The sequence below is a fragment of the Saccoglossus kowalevskii genome, chromosome 1, assembly GCF_978046115.1.
Source record: "Saccoglossus kowalevskii chromosome 1, keSacKowa6.1, whole genome shotgun sequence".
NCBI classification, from domain to species: domain Eukaryota; kingdom Metazoa; phylum Hemichordata; class Enteropneusta; family Harrimaniidae; genus Saccoglossus; species Saccoglossus kowalevskii.
The window spans coordinates 21,109,981-21,130,264 of record NC_140641.1 but is presented as its reverse complement, the minus strand read 5'-3'; the positions used below and the strand labels follow the sequence as shown (position 1 = coordinate 21,130,264).

The 20,284-nt window shown below is 35.0% G+C and overlaps 1 protein-coding gene and 1 pseudogene across 3 annotated transcripts; one reads left to right on the top strand and one right to left on the bottom strand.

Annotated features, from left to right (window-relative positions):
* Positions 1–363: 363 nt before the first annotated feature.
* On the bottom strand, positions 364–10,097 carry LOC146750435 (uncharacterized; annotated as a pseudogene).
* LOC102802239 (uncharacterized) lies at positions 5,481–19,007 on the top strand. Of its 3 annotated transcripts, none has more exons than XM_085499801.1 (3): positions 5,481–5,578; positions 12,368–12,464; positions 15,643–19,007. In XM_085499801.1, exon 3 carries the CDS (start codon positions 15,666–15,668, stop codon positions 17,097–17,099), a length of 1,434 nt encoding a protein of 477 aa, XP_085355927.1. In that variant the 5' UTR covers positions 5,481–5,578; positions 12,368–12,464; positions 15,643–15,665; the 3' UTR covers positions 17,100–19,007. The 3 variants fall into 3 exon arrangements, with proteins under 3 accessions (XP_085355927.1, XP_085355926.1, XP_085355928.1); XM_085499800.1 differs by having other exon boundaries at positions 12,365–12,464; XM_085499802.1 differs by lacking the exon at positions 5,481–5,578 and adding an exon at positions 10,892–10,976 and having other exon boundaries at positions 12,365–12,464.
* The last annotated feature ends 1,277 nt before the right edge of the window (positions 19,008–20,284 follow it).

Genomic DNA, 20,284 nt, shown 5'->3' with positions numbered 1-20,284 from the left:
CATGTGAAAACCTACTTAACATAATGACCACTATTTTGACCCATAATTCTTAGTGTTGCCATGGCAACAATACTATAAGCAGAAATACAATTGGAATTGCTCATACGATATCACACATACAATTTCAGACAATTTCATATATTATTTCTTAAGATCGGAAAGACGTCTTTAGGCATCACATATGTCAGAGAGTATTTCTCTTCGAACTAAAAATGGCCAATCACCATACTCTAAATTAAGACTACTAAAATACGCAATATCTTGAGAACCAAGGGCAAAGATCCATAAATGGTTTTAATTTCCGTATTTTATACTGTATTAATGCATCCTGAGAACACTATGTTATATAAGATGGACAACAATCTAAACAAAGTCCATCACCCAAACATTTGCATCCAACACTGACTTAAATTCCGATCTGAACTGCAAAAAGTTGTCATATACTCTTGGTAGTTCAAGAACACATCCACACGTGTGTCCAACTGGTCTGCGTGCAAGCCGTTAAACTAGTAAATTGCACAGATATTTCATCCTTAATTAGTAAATCTGCACCTGTACAAAATCGCAGGAACTTCTTCAGCATGGATTCATCAAGTCCACGTAGAAATCTTTGCAGATGGTTGGCAACTTCATTTTCTGTACAAGATAAGTTGTCTGGAAATTTCAAAATCTTCAAACCCTTTCGTGCTGTAGGTTTCAGTTTACCATATATTTCTGACAACTCAGCATATGATAATGGCATACATTTGAACATTTGTTGCCAGCAATCAATAACATACATAGGTTCCTGTATCATTTCTTTGTGTGCTATCTCATCTACAATAGTAGCTATATTATGGCATGTAGGTAATGATTTGCACTGATGGCTATCAAGTATATCAGTCAATTCATCTTCATCTACACTGGTGAAATCATTAACTGCTTGCTGAATCACTTGGGCCTCTGACTCTGGTAAGAATAAAGCGTATGCTTCAGCTATGCTGCTATGAACACAACCATAAAAGCAATGCCCAAGAAATGGTGGTGCCAGATTAACTGGGAAATATCACTCTTGTTTCCATCCAAATTCTATTATTCTAGCAACTGACATCCACTGTTCCTTGCCATAGTCATGTCTAATGCATGGAACCTTATATGTAGAACCCATAGTGCATTGTTCGTAAAAAGAATCCCAGAATTCAGACGGACAGTCTCTTGTAACACCACCCGTGTCCTCGCCAGCTTCAGTAACACCATTTGGTAACACCATTTCAATAGTAATTATGTCAGTTCCAACTCGCAGTGAATCATCATTAAATGCATTTATCATTTCTTTCAAAACATTTCCACGGTGCACACGAATAGTTCTTATAGTTACTGCTGGGATAGTGGCATTATGGTCAGTGGTTGAAGGACTCAAAGGGCCAAATTCAATTTCACTATCATCTTCATCAGGAACTCTATCATATACATGTAAATCTAATCCTGTTGCATTAATACCATCACTGGTTTACGGCTCTTGCTCATCATTCATCACATGACCACTGATTGACAGGCCAAGATCACCTCTCACCACATCATCACCACTTGGTAGTACTGTATCTGCCATAGCATTTACATCATCACTTACGAGTACACTGACATCATGCGAACAAACAGCTATACTATTGGATTGCATACAAGAGATGCACTGCTTCACTTCAACTGCATTGACGTCATTTGAACCAAGAGATTCCCCAACGTTGCAAACTTGTGCTTTATTTTGTGTACGTGGTTTACGGGTACTGGCTAAATAAAAACGCAGTGAAGTCAGTTTTGTCTCAATGAACATCTGTCCTACAGTGATGTTCTCATCCACGATATTTTCCGTGAAATCACAGATGTCAAACACAAAATCACTTTCTGGTCCCTTCGTTGATTGTCCATGTGGGAAAAACAGACTTAGTCCTTCTTTGAGCAAGTCAGTTTTGTTGGCTTTTTTATGAACTTTTAGTTTCCTTGTACCACCACCCTGCTTGGTCCGTACATGCTTACTGTAGCTCACATCTTTCATAATCCAACCAATTTCAACTTGCCTGTAATTTTTCTTGGCATTTAGGTTGCCAACCAATTTACTAGCGGTTGTTTGACGGGTTGGACAAGATAAACTTTCGTTATCATCAGAAGAATCACTTTTTTCAGATGATGTAGCTGATTTCAGTTTCATTTTTTTTCTCAGCTTCTGAAAGAGAAGTTGTTTGCGTTTGGCTTCAGGAGCGCTTTGTCTGCAAAACTGGAATATAGCCAGTCTATCACCATACTGTTTAATATACATGGCTAGTTGTTCATCATCCATGAATCTGATAACACTACTATCAATCTGAAATAAAATAAATATGATACAAAAATCAAATCAACCGAGCCATACAGAAAAACAAGTGATTCTCTCACTTGAATAATAATTATTTATTTAGTGCAATAAACAAATGAACAATCAAAGAAAGCTTAGAAAGAACTCTCATGTACTGAGAGTATTGGAGACAAAAGACAATGTAACAGATCATCTATGTACCAAGTTTCATTGAAATGTGATTAGAATAAAAAAATTATAAATTGTTATGCTAATTATGGAAATAGTAGATTTTAACCCCAAACTAATCAGGCTTGCACATTGACCTCGAGCATTTATGTACCAATTGAATAATTAGTACTGAGAAAGCTTAAAATTGATTTAATTATGCAAATTAGCTAATTAATATGCACAGATTTTCACCTAAAACTAATCAAGTCTGCGCATTAGCTCAGAGCATCTATGTACTAAGTTTCATTAAAATCCAATGACTGGCTCTTTAGATATCAGTGAAACAGTCATGAAACAGTTAAAAATTTGCTAATTTTAATGCAAATTAGGTAATTAATATGCATAGATTATTACCAAAACCTAATCGAATCTGCGCATTGCAAAGACTCCTTTCTGTGCTTCGCACACGGAAGTCAAAAATATGATAAAACAAGTCTTACTAAATTACATAATCCCTATCCCCCTCATGACAATTTCTGTGCAATACCTACAACACCACCAGTATAGTACTTCTGTGCAATGTTTCAACTGAATCCACCAAAAAAATACTGGTAGCGAGGAATCAGCACGCACATGGAAAAATGTAAAATCTCAAAATGTAACCTAATAAACATGATCATTATCCAATGTTTGAATCACCCAGTTCATCTTCGAGAAACAGTTCCGAACATGTTTAACCATAATAAATAAGCAAATTTGATGACTAAAACTTTGAGCAAATGACAACGAAAATCTTTCTGCATCTGTACATCATCATACACTATATTTAGGTCAAGTTTGAATGAGATCGGTCAAAGCATGTTCAAGAAATGGCTCTGAGTGCACAAACGGACACAAAGATGGAACTCGTCTATCCGAAATTCATTTCAATTGTGTAAGAAACTTTGTGTGTAACTTACTAATAACACTAAATCTCCCAGATTGTGCACCAATTTTGAGTGTAATTAGTGTATTAAAAACAGTGTCTGCTAGGATACATTTTTTTAGGACCATAGCATAATTTTGAAATTAATATCTGAAAACATGCTAATTATTACTGGTGCCCGAGAGGCAGTGCAAGTAGGGCATTCAGTGCCGTCTGTGTGTATCTATGTATGTGTGCATGTATGTATGTATGTATGTGTGTTTGTTCACACCAAAAACAAGACCACCTATGGTGCTTACACTTGGCATGTACATTCACCCAGCCGAAAATAGAGCGTGATATATTTTGGGAGTCAACAGGTCAAAGATCAAGGTCACAAGAACCATAAAAAAAAACAGTTCGGGCTATAACATCTCAGCCTCAGGTGCTTAAACTTGGCATGTACATTTACCCTGACGGAAACGGGACATGTTATATTGGGAGGGGGGGGGGGGCAAAAGGTCAAAGTTCATGGTCATAAAGCCCCAAAATACAGTTTAGGCTATAATGCCACATGTCACAGGATAAAAAAAACACAATATTTTGGGATGTTACTTTACAGCCACAAGGGCTACGGTGCTTATACAATTGCTTGTCAACCTGATGAAAACTGGTCGTGGCATAATATGTGGTTCAGGCTATATCGTCACAGGACCTAAACACAAAAGGTCAAGGTCAATCATATTTCTCTGAACTTGCAGTATTAAAGTCTGGTGGTCGTTACGCTGTGTCATGTTTGATATGGGTATCATAGCAACATATACAACACATGTAAAATACATTATTTGTTTACTCGAAATTGGATAACGCACGATAACCTCCGGCCTTTAAATCAGTTCATTCAGATGTGTATTTATCATATTTATACGTTCTGTAATGAAATATATATCTGTCCTCAATTATGTATATCCACCCTGAAATAAGCTAGACCTGACATGTAGGGGTCAACGGGTCAAAGTCATGTTGTTCAGTACAGATAGTTGGTAATAAATTTGCTTCTGTATAATTATTACACTCTATTGGGCATTCCACTGTGTTGAATTTTTGGTGTTGAAGTTGCTTGATCATAAGTTGTAGTCACTATGTGTTTTTATTATAATATTATACATTATGCTGATCGTGAAAAATTATTATTTGATGGGAATATGTATTCGTAACTATCTGGCCATTTGAACATTGTCTAATGTCTGCTATAAACTTCCACTTCTACTACTGTCTACTGGGAGTGTCTGCTAGCTTCAGCTCATCCACGACACAAGCCAAACACTGGTCCTACCATCTGGGTTAAAAGACCCTAACCCCGCGATTGACACGATTTCTCTCGTATTTCTTCCGCCTGCTATTTAAGTTCCGTCTGATTCCCGCCAAGTGTCGCGTGCTGTCCGGCCCCCATACAGCAAAACTGCCTCGGGGTCAAATTTGCTTGCTAATTAACGGAGCATAAACATAACACACATCTGTTAAATAATCAATTCACTTTCCCCAGACTTACCTTTTCTCTGGCTAGCGCTGTTATTATTGTTTCATCTATTCCGCGTTCTCGTAAAAACTGGTTGAACTTATCATCATCTGCCACTGTAGAGCAGAAAACTTACATAAAACATAAAAGCATGCCAATGAACCGGAAGTACATTCATATTTAAAATAAACGCTGAGGGCGCAATAAACTCGTTATAACGAGAAAAAACTTGTTATAATGAGAAAAAACTCGTTATAACGAGAAAAATAAACTCGTTATAACGAGAAAAAACTCGTTATAACGAGAAATAAACTTGTTATAACGAGAAAAAATCTCGTTATAACGAGAAAAATAAACTCATTATAACGAGAAAAAACTCGTTATAACGAGAAATAAACTCGTTATAACGAGAAAAAGCTCGTTATAACGAGAAAAATAAACTCGTTATAACGAGATTTTTTTATTATTTTGCTAAGAGTATGGCACTAATACGCTTCCGTAAAATGATGAGTACGTGGTTCAAAACATTTTATTTTTCCAGTCACGCCCTCTACGCTCACCTGCAGATGTATTTGCATATGACCTAGTTCCGTAAACTGAGTGTTGTTGTTTTATGGTGATGATGTTCTATCGTGCAAAAACTGATCAAAATTCATGCGTTCATTGCGCTACACAGGTAAGAAATGCGTATTTATAAGTGTAAAGACGAGCAATATTAGCATGGAACCGGAAACACTGTACAATGACAGAGTCATTAAAACTGTCGACCAGTTCGACATTTCTATGTGCGCCATTGTCATTCATTGTTTATGATTGTTGGTCAGATTTCTGTGGTTTTTTTTAATCTCAATCGAGAAGCCATAGAACGTCACTATTTGCTGATTGACAGCGATCAGGAGCATGCTGCCAATTCTTTTCTTGGAAATTCGACTTGAAATGAAGTCACGTGACCAGGAAAATAATGTAATGTACTATTGTTGCAAAATTACACTTCACAAATTTAGATGGAATTATACTACGTCGACGTATATTCGTCTTTTGCTTCCGTTTATTTCTTGCGTTCATACGGCGTTAATTCACAGATGGGGTCGCCAGGAGATCATCACACCTGTACACCACACATGAGCGTGCCCCTCTCCCATGTGGCAGGTGTGACATGGGGCACGTATGTACGGCATGCATCTAGAAGCAGTACCTACACACGAATTGGTGACATCAAAAAATACATGACCTTCAATCGGGGTCGTTTTCTCGGTATATACGAATTGGTATACACAAATTACAATAAAGATACTTAAGACATGACACATAAGGTAAAACAAATCATGTGACAATATAATGATAATAACGGTAATAAATCCTAGCTTAACAGTTGAACAGAACGCTCATATAGTCAGTCGGGTCACGCCGAGGGTCACGTACTGTCCCAAAATGGCCTTGTTGTTGAAACTGGGTCATGGCGTGACGGGTGAGGAAGACATCATTAAACACTCTCAAAATCACAATAAAACGGGGAAGTGGTTGCATATTACGGCGTAGCCAACATGGGAAATAAAAAAACGCCCAATACAAACGACATGGGTTCGAATCACACTAGATACACACTCACCAGAACCGAAGCAATCAGAAACCAGCAATCGTTTTGGCTTTTCCGTTCAACTCATCGGAACACTGGAGTAGTTAGAAAAATGAATACCACTTAACGACCAACGTCGTGGCGTGGTACACAAGCGTGCCATCAAAATAAAACAAAATTAGCTTGAAAAGACAGTGGGTTCGAGTCCCGCTCAGAGCTACCGTAAAAACGTAAATCAAATGAACTGAAATCTCTCAAACCGTAAACAAGTAAGCAAAGAACGTCGCGAAAAAATAATAAACCTCACAAAACTCCACCATACAAAACTGAAAGAATAAATAATAAAATAACTTACGTCTTAAACTGGACGACGCGCAATTTGTTCAATAGTTTCCAGATTGTGACAAGAGATAAACAAGACCCATGTCAAGGTAAGTTTTGTTAAAGTGTCGATGGCCGCGTTCCCTATATTATGAAAACAATTCAGGCAACAGACGAATATCTTCTGTGATGTTGTGGAATTTGTACTGTGTCTGCGGAATTGTTGATTGAGGGTTCGAAGCCAGCAGTTAACATTTTGTTAGAAAGTTTCACAATTAAATCAAATATCTAATGATACCAGTATATTTATTTCATTATTTTAACAACTTTCAATAGTAGAAGTTGGTCAAACACGAGTTCTTACACCTAAATAAGTATCAAATATTTGTCGACACATTTATTTTCTCAATTTAACAACCTTGTAGAGGTGGAAATTTATTAAACAACAGGTATTTACTCACAAATATAATGGTCAATATTTGTCCAATTTAAGAACTTGTAATTGTTGGAATTAATCAAATGAGAGTTGTCTACACCAAAATAAGTTTCAAATATTTGTCCACACATTTATTCTCCCACTTTAACAATTTGTAATTGGTGGAAGTAAATTAAATGCGACTTTTCTAAACCAAAATAAGTCTAAAATATTTGTCCACACATTTAGTCTCTCAATTTAACAACTTGTAATGGTGTAAAATAATTAAACGAGAACTGTCTACACCAAAATAAGTCTAAAATATTTGTCCACACATTTAGTCTCTCAATTGAACAACTTGTAATTGTGGGAATTAATCAAACGCGAGTTGTTTACACCAAAATAAGTCTCAAATATTAGTCCATACATTTAGTCTCTCAATTTAACAACTTGTAATGGTGTAAAATAATTAACCGAGAACTGTCTACACCAAAATAAGTCTAAAATATTTGTCCACACATTTAGTCTCTCAATTGAACAACTTGTAATTGTGGGAATTAATCAAACACGAGTTGTTTACACCAAAATAAGTCTCAAATATTAGTCCATACATTTATTCTCTCAATTTAACAACTTGTAATGGTGTAAAATAATTAAACGAGAGCTGTCTACATCAAAATAAGTCTAAAATATTTGTCTGCACATTTATTCTCCCAATTTAACAACTTGTAATGGTGTAAAATAATTAAACGAGAGCTGTCTACACCAAAATAAGTCTAAAATATTTGTCCGCACATTTATTCTCTCAATTTAACAACTTGTAATGGTGTAAAATAATTAAACGAGAGCTGTCTACACCAAAATAAGTCTAAAATATTTGTCCGCACATTTATTCTCTCAATTTAACAACTTGTAATGGTGTAAAATAATTAAACGAGAGCTGTCTACACCAAAATAAGTCTAAAATATTTGTCTGCACATTTATTCTCTCAATTTAACAACTTGTAATGGTGTAAAATAATTAAACGAGAGCTGTCTACACCAAAATAAGTCTAAAATATTTGTCCGCACTTTTATTCTCTCAATTTTTATAACAACTTGTAATTGTGGGAATTAATTAAACGAGAGTTGTCTACACCAAAATTAATCTCAAATATTTGTCCACACATTTATTGTCACAATTTAACCACTTGTTAATAGTGGAAATTACTTAAACGCGACTTGTTTAATCAGTTGGCATCAATGCAACTTACCCGCAGACAGTGCACAACAGAGTATCATTATTGAGCAATTATAAACAGGAACGTGTCTTGGCATTAGGGTTAGGGTCGGGTCGGGTCAGGTATGGGCAACTGAATTATTAACAGTAACGTGTCTTGGCATTAGGGTTAGGGTCGGGTCATATATGGGCAACGCAAATGGCAAACACCCAATTGGCAAGATGTACACTAACGGGTTATGGCATGCATATAGTTTACACAAGTAAAAACACAAAATTGGCAATTTTTTGGACAATTGTAACTCAATAATAGAAATATGTTGTATTTCTATATATATATATACACACTATATAGTCTTATCAAATGCAAACACATCCAGTCAATCAATTGTGGTCTTGTGGTTATTGTTGTCTACACAGTGATCAGGAGGACCTGGGTTCAATTCCCATGCCTTGCCCATATTTTTCTTGCAAACACTATTTGGCAATAAAGCTAAATATGACAACAAATTATTCAATTTGCATGACTACCCATATAGCTCAGTTGATTTGCACTATGTCAGCAATGTGAGCGATCGCTGGTTCGAATCCAGTATGTTTAGTTAGATTTTTGAATGCTAGTGAAGACAGTGCTCCTATGAATAGGACTTAAATCCTATCTCTTGTGTGAAGACACTTGTGGTACAGTGGACAAGACAGTGCGCTGGGAACTCAAAGATCGCAAGTTTGAATCACGGATTGGACACTCCTACAAAAGACATGAAAGACGTTAAAAACATAAACAGCAAATTCAAAAACTCAAGTCAGAAAAAACAGAACACAAGAATACTACCCCACATGGAAGCCAGTCGAAGTCGTCTAAGAACGAACACAGTTGACAGCTGTAGGTCACGTGCAACAACAGACACGAGAAGCATGGCTGCTCTCCAAATGGGTCCCTTCTTTTGTATTGACCCCCTAAGGTTTACTAATCCCCCTTTCTAACTCTTCCCCCTAAAATAATATATCGGCCCTTTTAAAATGTACTGACCCACAAATTAATGAATATTCATGAGCACAGAAACTGCTATGTCATGAATAAATTAGCATAATTTAAAAAAAAATTGCATAAAGTGTAGGTACACCTTCTGGAGCCCTGCCCGTATGTACAAGCACGCACATATCATTTCTTATAATGGAAACTTCGATAAAATGGGCTTTGTACTTTGAAATCAATGTGCATGTTTATTACTTGATTATGGTACTATACAATACAATACAAAACATTTTATTATCACCGTAAAGAAATTACAATCTTTTTTGGCCTCTGAGTAATAAAGTTAAATTAATAAACATGAATCATATATATCATTCCTAATTGTGACTTTTATTGTGACGTATCCCTAGCTGATATTTATATATACATCATAACTCCCAGTGAATAGAATAGAATATTTGATTTGAAATAATGTTAAAATTTACATAATTTATTCAAAAAAAAAACAAACAAAAAAACAAGTAAAAGAACAAACACTGTCACAGACAATAATAATAACTAAAAAAAAGAAAACAATTAGCATGAATTTTTAAGATTTTATAAATAATTTACTATCATCTCACAAAGCATTTCAACACCAATGCTGCGAGTCAAAACAATGATTGCACATAATCTTACCCCTATTCATTCTTCTATGTTGTAAGGGAATTTAGTCTGGTTTGGAATTATAGTCGTTCAAAATCATTATTATTACCTCATAATCATATGACGGCCAATCAGATTCCCACATTACAGGTAGACATATTCATATTCAATCGATTTATGCAAATAAGGGGACAAGATATATGGCAATATTTATTAAATAATTAGTTTACCATGCTTGCTTTCACTATTTGACTCTTCTATCAGAGAGAAAACTAGGATTGTGTAGCGATTTCACATGATGTATTAGTCACGTTTGTTACAAGTTTTGCCAGTGCGTTCGACTGAGCGCTTTGAGATATTCAATCTTAGCTTGTGCAATTTGTCTGATTTGGTATTCCGTGTGTTTTGGATGGGGAAAATTGATTAAAAATAGTGGGTCACAGTACTCAGTTTGGGAAAATCAATCAGTAAAATAGAGTGAAAATATCATGTTTTGCAGGAATATGTCTGAAACATATCATGTGTCATATGATGATGAAAGAAATATAAAGTCACATACAAGGTATTTTTTGATATTAAAAAATTAACAATATTTTTAGTGGTTTTTTTTTAGTGGGAATGTTTTCATTGTGGTCTATGAGGGGTGATCAATAAGTTCTTGGCCTCACCAGGAAATAAGGGGCAGAACTCCTATTTTTGGGTATAACTTTATACTATAATGTCATTAACTATAAAGTCACTACCTATAAAAACACAAATTTAGGTATTCATTCATTAGCATGATGTTGTGTTCATTTAAAATCAGCAGGTGAGAAGTAAATCAGAAATTAGGACCAGGCAGAAGCTTGTGCTGTGATCAAGTATCACTATAAAAAGGGGATGACTCCCAAAGAAATTCACGAAGACATGGTCAGGACACTTGGTGAGGACTCCCTTTTTTATTCCACTGTTAAGAAGTGGGTTGCTAACTTTCAGGTTGAGGCCATCCATCGCATGGTAATGAATGACAGACGTGTCACTATCCGACATATCAGGCATTCACTAGGCATTAGTTATGGCGCAGTTCACAACGTTTTGTCTAACATCTTTGGGATGAGCAAGCTGTCTGCAAGGTTGGTTCCCCGAATGTTGACTCAATATCAGAAGTTGAACAAGTTTTGAGGATGCTTTTGGCCTGTTTCCAGTCAAATCAGACCCAAGATGAGACATGGGTTCACCACTTTGATCCAGAATCAAAAGAGCAGAGCAAACAATGGACACACAAGGGTTCACAGCCGCCAAAGAAGTTCAAGCGAGTAGAATCAGTCGGCAAGGTGATGGCCTCTCTGTTCGGGGACAGCTAAGGAGTCATCATGATTGACTACTTACAAAAGGGTCAAACAATCAATGCAGAGTACTACGCTTCAGAACTGTGACAGTTTAGCAATCAAAGAGCAAAAGAGAGGAAAGCGTCGAGCTGGTGTGTTGTTGCTCCAGGACAATGCACCTGTTCACACAGCACAGGTGGCAGTGGCAGCAGCAACCAAATGTGACTTTGAAATCTTACCTCGCCCTTCCTACTCACCTGACCTGGCACCTCGGACCCTAAACTAAAGTCACACTTGCGTGGTCACTGTTTTGAGACTGATGATGACGTCATCCAATCTGTTGAGGCCTATCTAAAGGATCAAGATGAAACCTTCTTCCAGCAGGAACATCGATGGACAAATTGCAATGAACTTAGAGGGGACTATGTTGAAAAATAACTTGTAAGAAAAATCTACCCTCTGTAACGTTTTATGAGGAAGGCCGAGAACTTATTGATCTCCCCTCATATACATATTATTTTAACTTTTTTTTCTCAAAAAACAGATTGAGAGAAAAAAAAGGTCACATACTGTTGACTAATATTGAAATGATTACCGTAATTTTAGAAAGATTTTGACACGAAATATTGTCAATAATATGTAAAAAAACTCATAAGTGGTATATTCTACATTAAGATGGTACAAGAATGATAATTATTTTTCTGAAAGCATTAATTTTTACTGATATTCAATTTTGATATTTGATCATATTTAATAGATTGTAATTTTACTATCATGAGTGTGCAACACAACATGATATTTAAAAAAAAAGAATTTTACACATATATACACAAAAAAAGCAAAAATTTACCCTTTTTGATTGCATCATCATTAATGTGTCAAAGTATGCATTGTTTTTATTGGAAATGCTGACAAATCAATAATTGACTTGACCTTGTGGACCAGCTTCCGCTGCTATCTAGAGTCTAGATATAACATTAAGTGCCTGTCTCTTTCATTTCAGTAGGCGTTAATGGAAACTGCTCGTCAAATGCAAAGCTTATACCGTGAAAAACTTACTCAGAAACAGCGAGGAAATATGTGGTTTTCCGGTGTTCGTTAAAGTAAGCTCCTTATCATCTTCCAAAGACAATATTTATTTTGTTACCCCCGGTACTTGTTCTCTCATTTACACAACTATATATTTACTGATTAATTAACATGCTCATTGACAAAACAGCTTTTGACACTCTGGCTCCGTGTGTTAAACACCATGAATTGTCACACCAAAATTACGTTGCAACCTTTTGCCTACTTTTAGCTATTTTTCTATAATTGTTTGGACAATATTATGAACATAATTTGATAAAAAAAAATCGAAAAAATTTAATGTTTAACTTTGTCAAGGGAGATAAAATGTGACTTTGCTTCTTTAATGACAGAGGTTTTAAGCTTTGTTACATGTGTGGAAAGATATATCCTCTGTGTATAAAATTTACAATTAATTTTTAGCTCCGCTGTCGACTTTGTCGAGCGGAGCTTATCATATGAGTGATTGTCCGTGTCAATGTTTTACTTTTTCGACTTCTTCTTGAAAACTACAAGCCTGAATGCTTTGATACTTGGTGTATATGTACCTTGGGTAGACTTCTCTTAGATTTGTTTATTTCATGTTGATATCTTCAATTTTCTAATTTTGGTGAATATTTTTGTCATTTTTGGTAAAAAGTGATATTTTCGACTTCTTGTTAAAAACCGCAAGTGCAATTGCTTTGATATTAGACATATAGGTACTACATGTGGACCTCTCTCAGATTTGTTCATTTTGTAATGATATCTTTAATTCTCTAATTTTGGTGAATATTTTTGTCTTTTTTGGTAAAAAGTGATATTTTCGACTTCTTGTTAAAAACCACAAGTCTAATTGCTTTGATACTACATATATAGGTACTACATGTGGACCTCTCTCAGATTTGTTCATTTCGTGATGATATCTTCAATTCTCTAATTTTGGTGAATATTTTTGTCATTTTTGGTAAAAAATGATATTTTCGACTTCTTGTTAAAAACCGCAAGTCCAATTGCTTTGATACTACATATATAGGTACTACATGTGGACCTCTCTCAGATTTGTTCATTTCGTGATGATATCTTTAATTCTCTAATTTTGGTGAATATTTTTGTCATTTTTGGTAAAAAATGATATTTTCGACTTCTTGTTAAAAACCGCAAGTTCGATTGCTTTGATATTACATATATAGGTACTACATGTGGACCTCTCTCAGATTTGTTCATTTTGTGATGATATCTTCAATTCTCTAATTTTGGTGAATATTTTTGTAATTTTTGGTAAAAAGTGATATTTTCGACTTCTTGTTAAAAACCAATAGTTCAATTGCTTTGATATTACATATATAGATACTACATGTAGACCTTTCTCAGATTTGTTCATTTTGTGATGATATCTTCAGTTCTCTAATTTTGGTGAATATTTTTGTCATTTTTGGTAAAAAGTGATATTTTCGACTTCTTGTTGAAAACTGTAAGTCCGATTGCTTTGATATTACATATATAGGTACTACATGTGGACCTCTCTCAGATTTGTTCATTTTGTGATGATATCTTCAATTCTCTAATTAATTTATTTTGGTGAATATTTTTGTTATTTTTGGTAAAAAGTGATATTTTCGACTTCTTGTTAAAAACTGTAAGTACGATTGCTTTGACACAATTCATATTGTTCATTTTCTAATGATGTCTTCAGTTCTTTAATTGAAATGTGCATTGCTAACAGCGAAGCTATCTCAGCCGATAGGCTGCTTGTTTTTGTAATTTTGATAATTTGAGGGAGTTTGTGAAGACTGGATATCAATTATGAAATTCATGTTTATATAGGATATCATAGTTGATTGTTTTACAGTTGCGATGGTGTCAGACTTTGTTCCAACATCTTCAATATTGATTGCTATCTGCTGGCTTTACTGTACTACAGATCAGACAATGATGTTCATTGTATTCACAGTGTTTATTACAAGAATCTGTACACATATATAATTGTTACATCAAATTGAAAACTTGAAAACAGGGGGAACTTATAATTTCATTTTTGTACATCTGTATGTGTGTCTGCACCACTATCTCGGACATGTCTAGACCAATCACGTTCAACTTCGCATCATGCATCTTGGGATGTATATGCATTTTTTCATGTTCCGTTTCAAGTTATCAGAATCTTGGACTTTGGTAACAATAAAATCAACATTTCTGTTGTTGGAAGCATTTCTTGGTGGGGTTAAACCTATTTATGGGACCAGTGGCTATTTGTTTTAATGAGTTTATTTCTGGGGCCTTGTCTCAGTCGTGTCTTGCCCAATAAATAAACTTGAACATACATCATATTTCCTGGAATACATACATGCATTTGTTTCATGATGTAATTAAAGATGGCCGAATAGCAGCCATTTTAAGGCTAAAAAGTCCTCAAACTCATGCATTTTCTTCATTCAAGAACTGGACCTCAGTTGTGCATGAACAAATTTTGTTCAAAACTTAGTACATGAATTGGATGCATGTCATCTTGTTAGTCCCCGTTCAGGCGAAGCACGAGTAGATGTGCTTTTGGCAATAATGACCACACCCTCCTAAAAATATGCAAATTAAAACAATGCAGTTATTTGAACTTTGATTTGACCCAGGTCTTGGTAATATACTAAGACCTGAATTAACAAAGAAGTCATGTACATCAAGGTTCACTCAGATTTATGAATGCAATTTCTTTAGCAAGTATACATGTGTGTATAGTTTTGTTGTTTGCAGATGTTCCTTGTACTACTTTGAAATCAAATAACGGGGACTGTGACATTCATGTCTTGTTATCTTTCAAATTAATTTCAAAATGGCTGCCTGGTGGCCGTTTGATTTTAACAACAGCTGTACCAGAGATATACTGCTATTATGCCTTGACCATTCATATTAAAAACTTGACAAATACGTCATATATGTCACACATATGCAAATGCATATGTTTTGTGATGGCCAAGTGGAATGTCAGTAATTTTAAATCAAAATCAATTTTCACTATTTCTTTTTTTTCAAGATTATGGCCTATTGTTTTAAAATGAACAAAGGAATGAGAAAAAATGCAAAAACAAGTTAAAAAATGTTGCACCAAATTGTTAAAGAGAAAAAAAATATGCTGGGTTAAAAGTTCAATCACCATTGTCTGTGGTGTTTTCACTTTGTCTTTTGTTTACCTTTAAAATCGACATCATAAACATGCAATTTTTGTCTTTTTTTTTTAAGGTGGCTGATTGGACAGTTGGAATATGACTCTCTCGGGGATTGGTGGGCTGCAACGGATACTAGGCACTGTCTGGTTCATGCATATGACGTTGGCGTTATTGTCGTCAGATGAATGTCCTAATCTTTGCACCTGTTGGGGTCGAACTGTAAGCTGTGATAGCGGCTTGAACTACCTACCCAAATCGATCTCATCAACGACTGACATGATGTTTGTCCGAAATAATGATATTCCAGACATTTTTAAAGGTGTGTTTAGCGGACACGGATACAGCACTTTGCAGCGGTTGTATCTTAACCACAACGGCATCCGAAATATCCTGGCTGAATCATTTGTAGGTCTGACTGAGCTGAAATACCTGTACGTGGTGAACAATAAACTGGGTAAGTTATTTGCCAACAGTTTTCAGGGACTGGAACAAGTACTTACCTTGGAGTTGCAACATAGCCAAATTGCGGAAATCGAGCCCAATGCCTTCAAAGGTATGCAAGCCCTAGACACATTGGATCTGAATAATAACAATATCGTCGAGCTCACAAATGGAATATTCACAGATACCATTTTACTGCAGGTTATCAATCTAGATAGTAATAAACTCAAGAAGATTAGTCCCGGCGTTTTTAGCGACGTCGCCAATGTCAAGAACCTGATGTTACAAAATAACCAACTAGAGGTTCTGCCTTGGAATACGTTTAGTGGCCTGATGAAATTGGAAGAGTTGGACTTGAGTAATAACCAGCTGACAAGCCTGGATCATTCCTTGTTCAGAGACCTTTTGAGCCTGAACCGACTAGATTTATGTTGCAACCGGATTGAATATCTGGAGCTGGATATGTTCGTTAGTCTTGCTAATCTTCGTTTGCTTTCCCTTCATGACAATGAGCTGAAGATTCTTCAGCCTACTATTTTTGAGAATTCGCCAAATTTACGAAAGTTGACTTTCCATGACAACAATCTGCAGACCCTCCATCCTATGGTGTTCCACGAAGTTGGTGTGCTGGAAGAGTTGGATTTCCACGGTAATCCATGGCGATGCGACTGCACAATGCTGCCGTTGAAAGTCTGGTTCCAAAAAGCTGGAAAGTCGGTCCACATTGAGCAGCACAACATGGTCTACTGTCGTGACACTCCATCCCACAGGCTCAAAAACATCACTAAACTTGAGGACATTGCAAATACGTGGCTCTGCCAGGACCCAGCTGAAATCCACGTAGAGGGTGATGGAACAGTCATTTTAGTAAAATCATGCCTATTCTGCGACATCTCTATTCATTATATCTTGGTTGTACTTGTTTTACTCGTATTGGTCGTCATTGGGCTACGTATGAAAAAATGTCGGCGGAAGAACAAAAAAAAGAAATCCCAAATCCCATTTTCCCTTCGTGAGGTCAAAGGTCATCAAGTCATTCATAGTCGTGTTACATGTACAGAGAAGAACGTAAAAAACCTTTTATTATGATGTATATCAGTTTGAAAAATATTTATCACATAAAAAAAAGAAAATAGAATTGTGTATTTGGGAAAAAAATTGTGAAATTTATTTTAAAAGTATTTTAAAAATGACTGTATAAGGAATAATGTTATTAAACATGGTGTACAATGTAAGTTAAAAAATGTGTCACTCCATCAATTTGGAGAAAATAAATAAAACAGAAACTTTTTTTCTAGGGCTGGATTATAATTCATGTGGTCAAAATACAATAAAGAATATTTTGTTTACAAAAGTTGCATTGTTCTTAAAGAATAATTTTTTTGACTTCTTTATTATATTAATAAATGTTATTGACTTAGTACTACTAAGTATTTATACTTGCAGTATAAATGTTTCTGAACTCTGAGTACTTGTAAATTATTATTGTAAATCTACGTAATCACAAAATCTTTTAGTGCTAGGGAGACCTTTTCAGGGTTCAGAGGTTTGCTATTTACATGTTGATTGACTTTGATTTTGCAACTGTAAACTATTCACTGAGAATCAAAATAACTTTTGCAAATCTTAAATAATAAAATGGTCGCCGTTATATCATTGGGAGACAAAGAATCACAAGACATGTCTGAGAAAAACATTTTTTTCTGTCATGATGTTCATTGTTTTGTTTCAAATACCATGGTTAAGTAGATCAGGGAGGGGATAAGTGGGTATGATTGAGTGAAATTGAAACACCAGTAGACAGACAAAAACAAGTAGTACGGCTCTCCCACTCTCAACGAGATCTCTGTCGCCATTTGTGCATTTTTAAGTGTATAAGATGAAGAAAACTTACTATTATAATAAACCTACGACCAAAGCCACTACAAAATAATGTATTCAATTTTCAAAAACTATTATGATATGATTGACACACTGTTCAACAAAATTTACATTTAAGTAGTACATTTACCGTCTTATTGATTATCCCAGTCTATCATAATATAGCGCATGTACTTTTATGATTTAGTGATGCTATTGTAGACATCAATGATTTTATTTGATTCAAACTAACTGCCATTATCAACTTTTGTCATTTCATTAAGTGCATCAAGTAGTGCAAATAGAGAAAACTTTATTTTCCTGATCTGGTAGGAATTGTTTTAGCCAATTGCTGCAGAAACTGAAACAAATTTGTATTTTTTGATTTAATGCTACTCTAATTTCATAAAATGCATGCAAATTAACAATTGATTTTTGTTTTTAAAATTATTTTTGTTTTTTATTATTTTGGGACTGATAGATTGTTTGTAAGTGATCACAGTGTATATATAAATAGAATTCCTCATGATCAGTCCTTGAAATGAACATTACTTTCTGGTTTGTGTTTTGTTTATTTATTTAGATGGTCATTTTATCATTTTAATCTTATTTGACTTTACACAGAATCAGACTAGACTGAATAAAGCTCAATCCATCTAATGCTATGTATTCCCATCCCGTTAAATCTTTCTGAATTTATTTACTCTACAATAATGGTCATTTGTGATTGTAACAGTAGTAGACTTTACAATTTTTTTTTTTTTAAATATATGGTATTGTACTTGACATTGGTGGCAAACATAAATTTTATAATTAATGTGTGCATTTTAATTTGCTATTTGGCATACCAATTAAATATTAACTCTCAAATTAGGAAATACTGATTACTTTTGGTGATGACAATTTAATGGTTTACGGAAGTACGATGCACCATGGGATGCACATCAGGAACAGATGTTTTCTGATATTTGTCAAATGCACTGCCTACCTGTATAGGTAATTTACAGCTATTCTCTGAGTAGGTTTATAATTATAGTTAATTTAAGCCACATTTCATAAAAGTGGTTGTCAGGTAATGTACATTCGTGTCTGCATCATGACTGTGATTAAAATGGGTATTAAGGTCTGGGCTGCAAATTGTAATTTTTGTGTGTGTGTGGGGGGGGGGGTGACAAAATCAGGTCATTGACCTACAAGTGGGTTTGTAGGTTCATAGTTGAGTGTATCAAAGTATAAACCACCATTCCAAAAAGTAGCGCTGAAGCACTGCTGCAACGACAATAGATTACATTTTTTCGATGCATTTTTATACACGCGTTGTGCACATTGCATGCATGCACTCCAAACGCTGGTGATACAGCGATTCTGTAGTAAACACAATCTGATTAAAATAAGATTCGAGTTTGGGCCTTTTTTTGTCATTCATATTTTTTTCATATATTTATTTTTCAATTTATTTGCTGGTATTTTTTTTAAGTTTTGATAATCAAGGTGGGCTTTCACAATTATCAAAAAATACCAGCAAATAAATTGAAAAAAAAATAATAAAATATATGAAAATATGAAAAAAAAAAGGGGGAAAAAAAGCCCAAACTAGGATATTATTTTAATCAGATTGTAGCAAACAGTATTTGTTGATGAATGCTCACAGATCCAAACAATATCAATGCTGCAAACAACGTACACTTTTTATGTCACAGAGATGTTTCACCACTAGAGGGCGCAACATCTGTGTGAACACATCATCTGTGTTGCTTTACACTGTAGTAGCTTTAGAATTATGATCATTTTAGTTTTCATGGAGATTAATTAAACCGGGGATATAATTTTCCCATGACCTGCTCCATAGGCTGTCAGTCCCTCTGGGCTATTGTTATTTTTAAAACTAAAATGATTGCAGCATTTCATTTCAAGCAAATGCATTACATTAAATCATTAATTAAACCTCTTTTGAAATAACACTTTTGAATCATATGCTAATTACTAAATATCACATCCAAGCCTGTTTGAAGCAGCACATTTGCTCACAAACTGTTATTGTTGCAGCACAAACATTCTCCCCAAATTATTGTTGCATTGTGGGAGTATCATGTTGCCGCTCTGTGTAAATATATTCTTAGTGGTACTCCATAATATTAAGGAACATGTAGTCTTTTACATAGAGATCAAAGTTATAAACAGCTTTCCCCAAGTTCAATTAATCGACTTTTAGTTCACTTTATTGCATATATAGGACTATGAATATTGCGTTAATTTTATGCCAAAATTATACACACAGTATGCAAACCAGAAAACAAACCACCAATAAACAAGGATCATCTGACAAAGGTCGCTGAACTTGTTTACATTTTGTGCACATAGGCTTGCGCAGTGACTGATTGGTGAGAACAAGTCGTTAACACCTGAAGATGAAA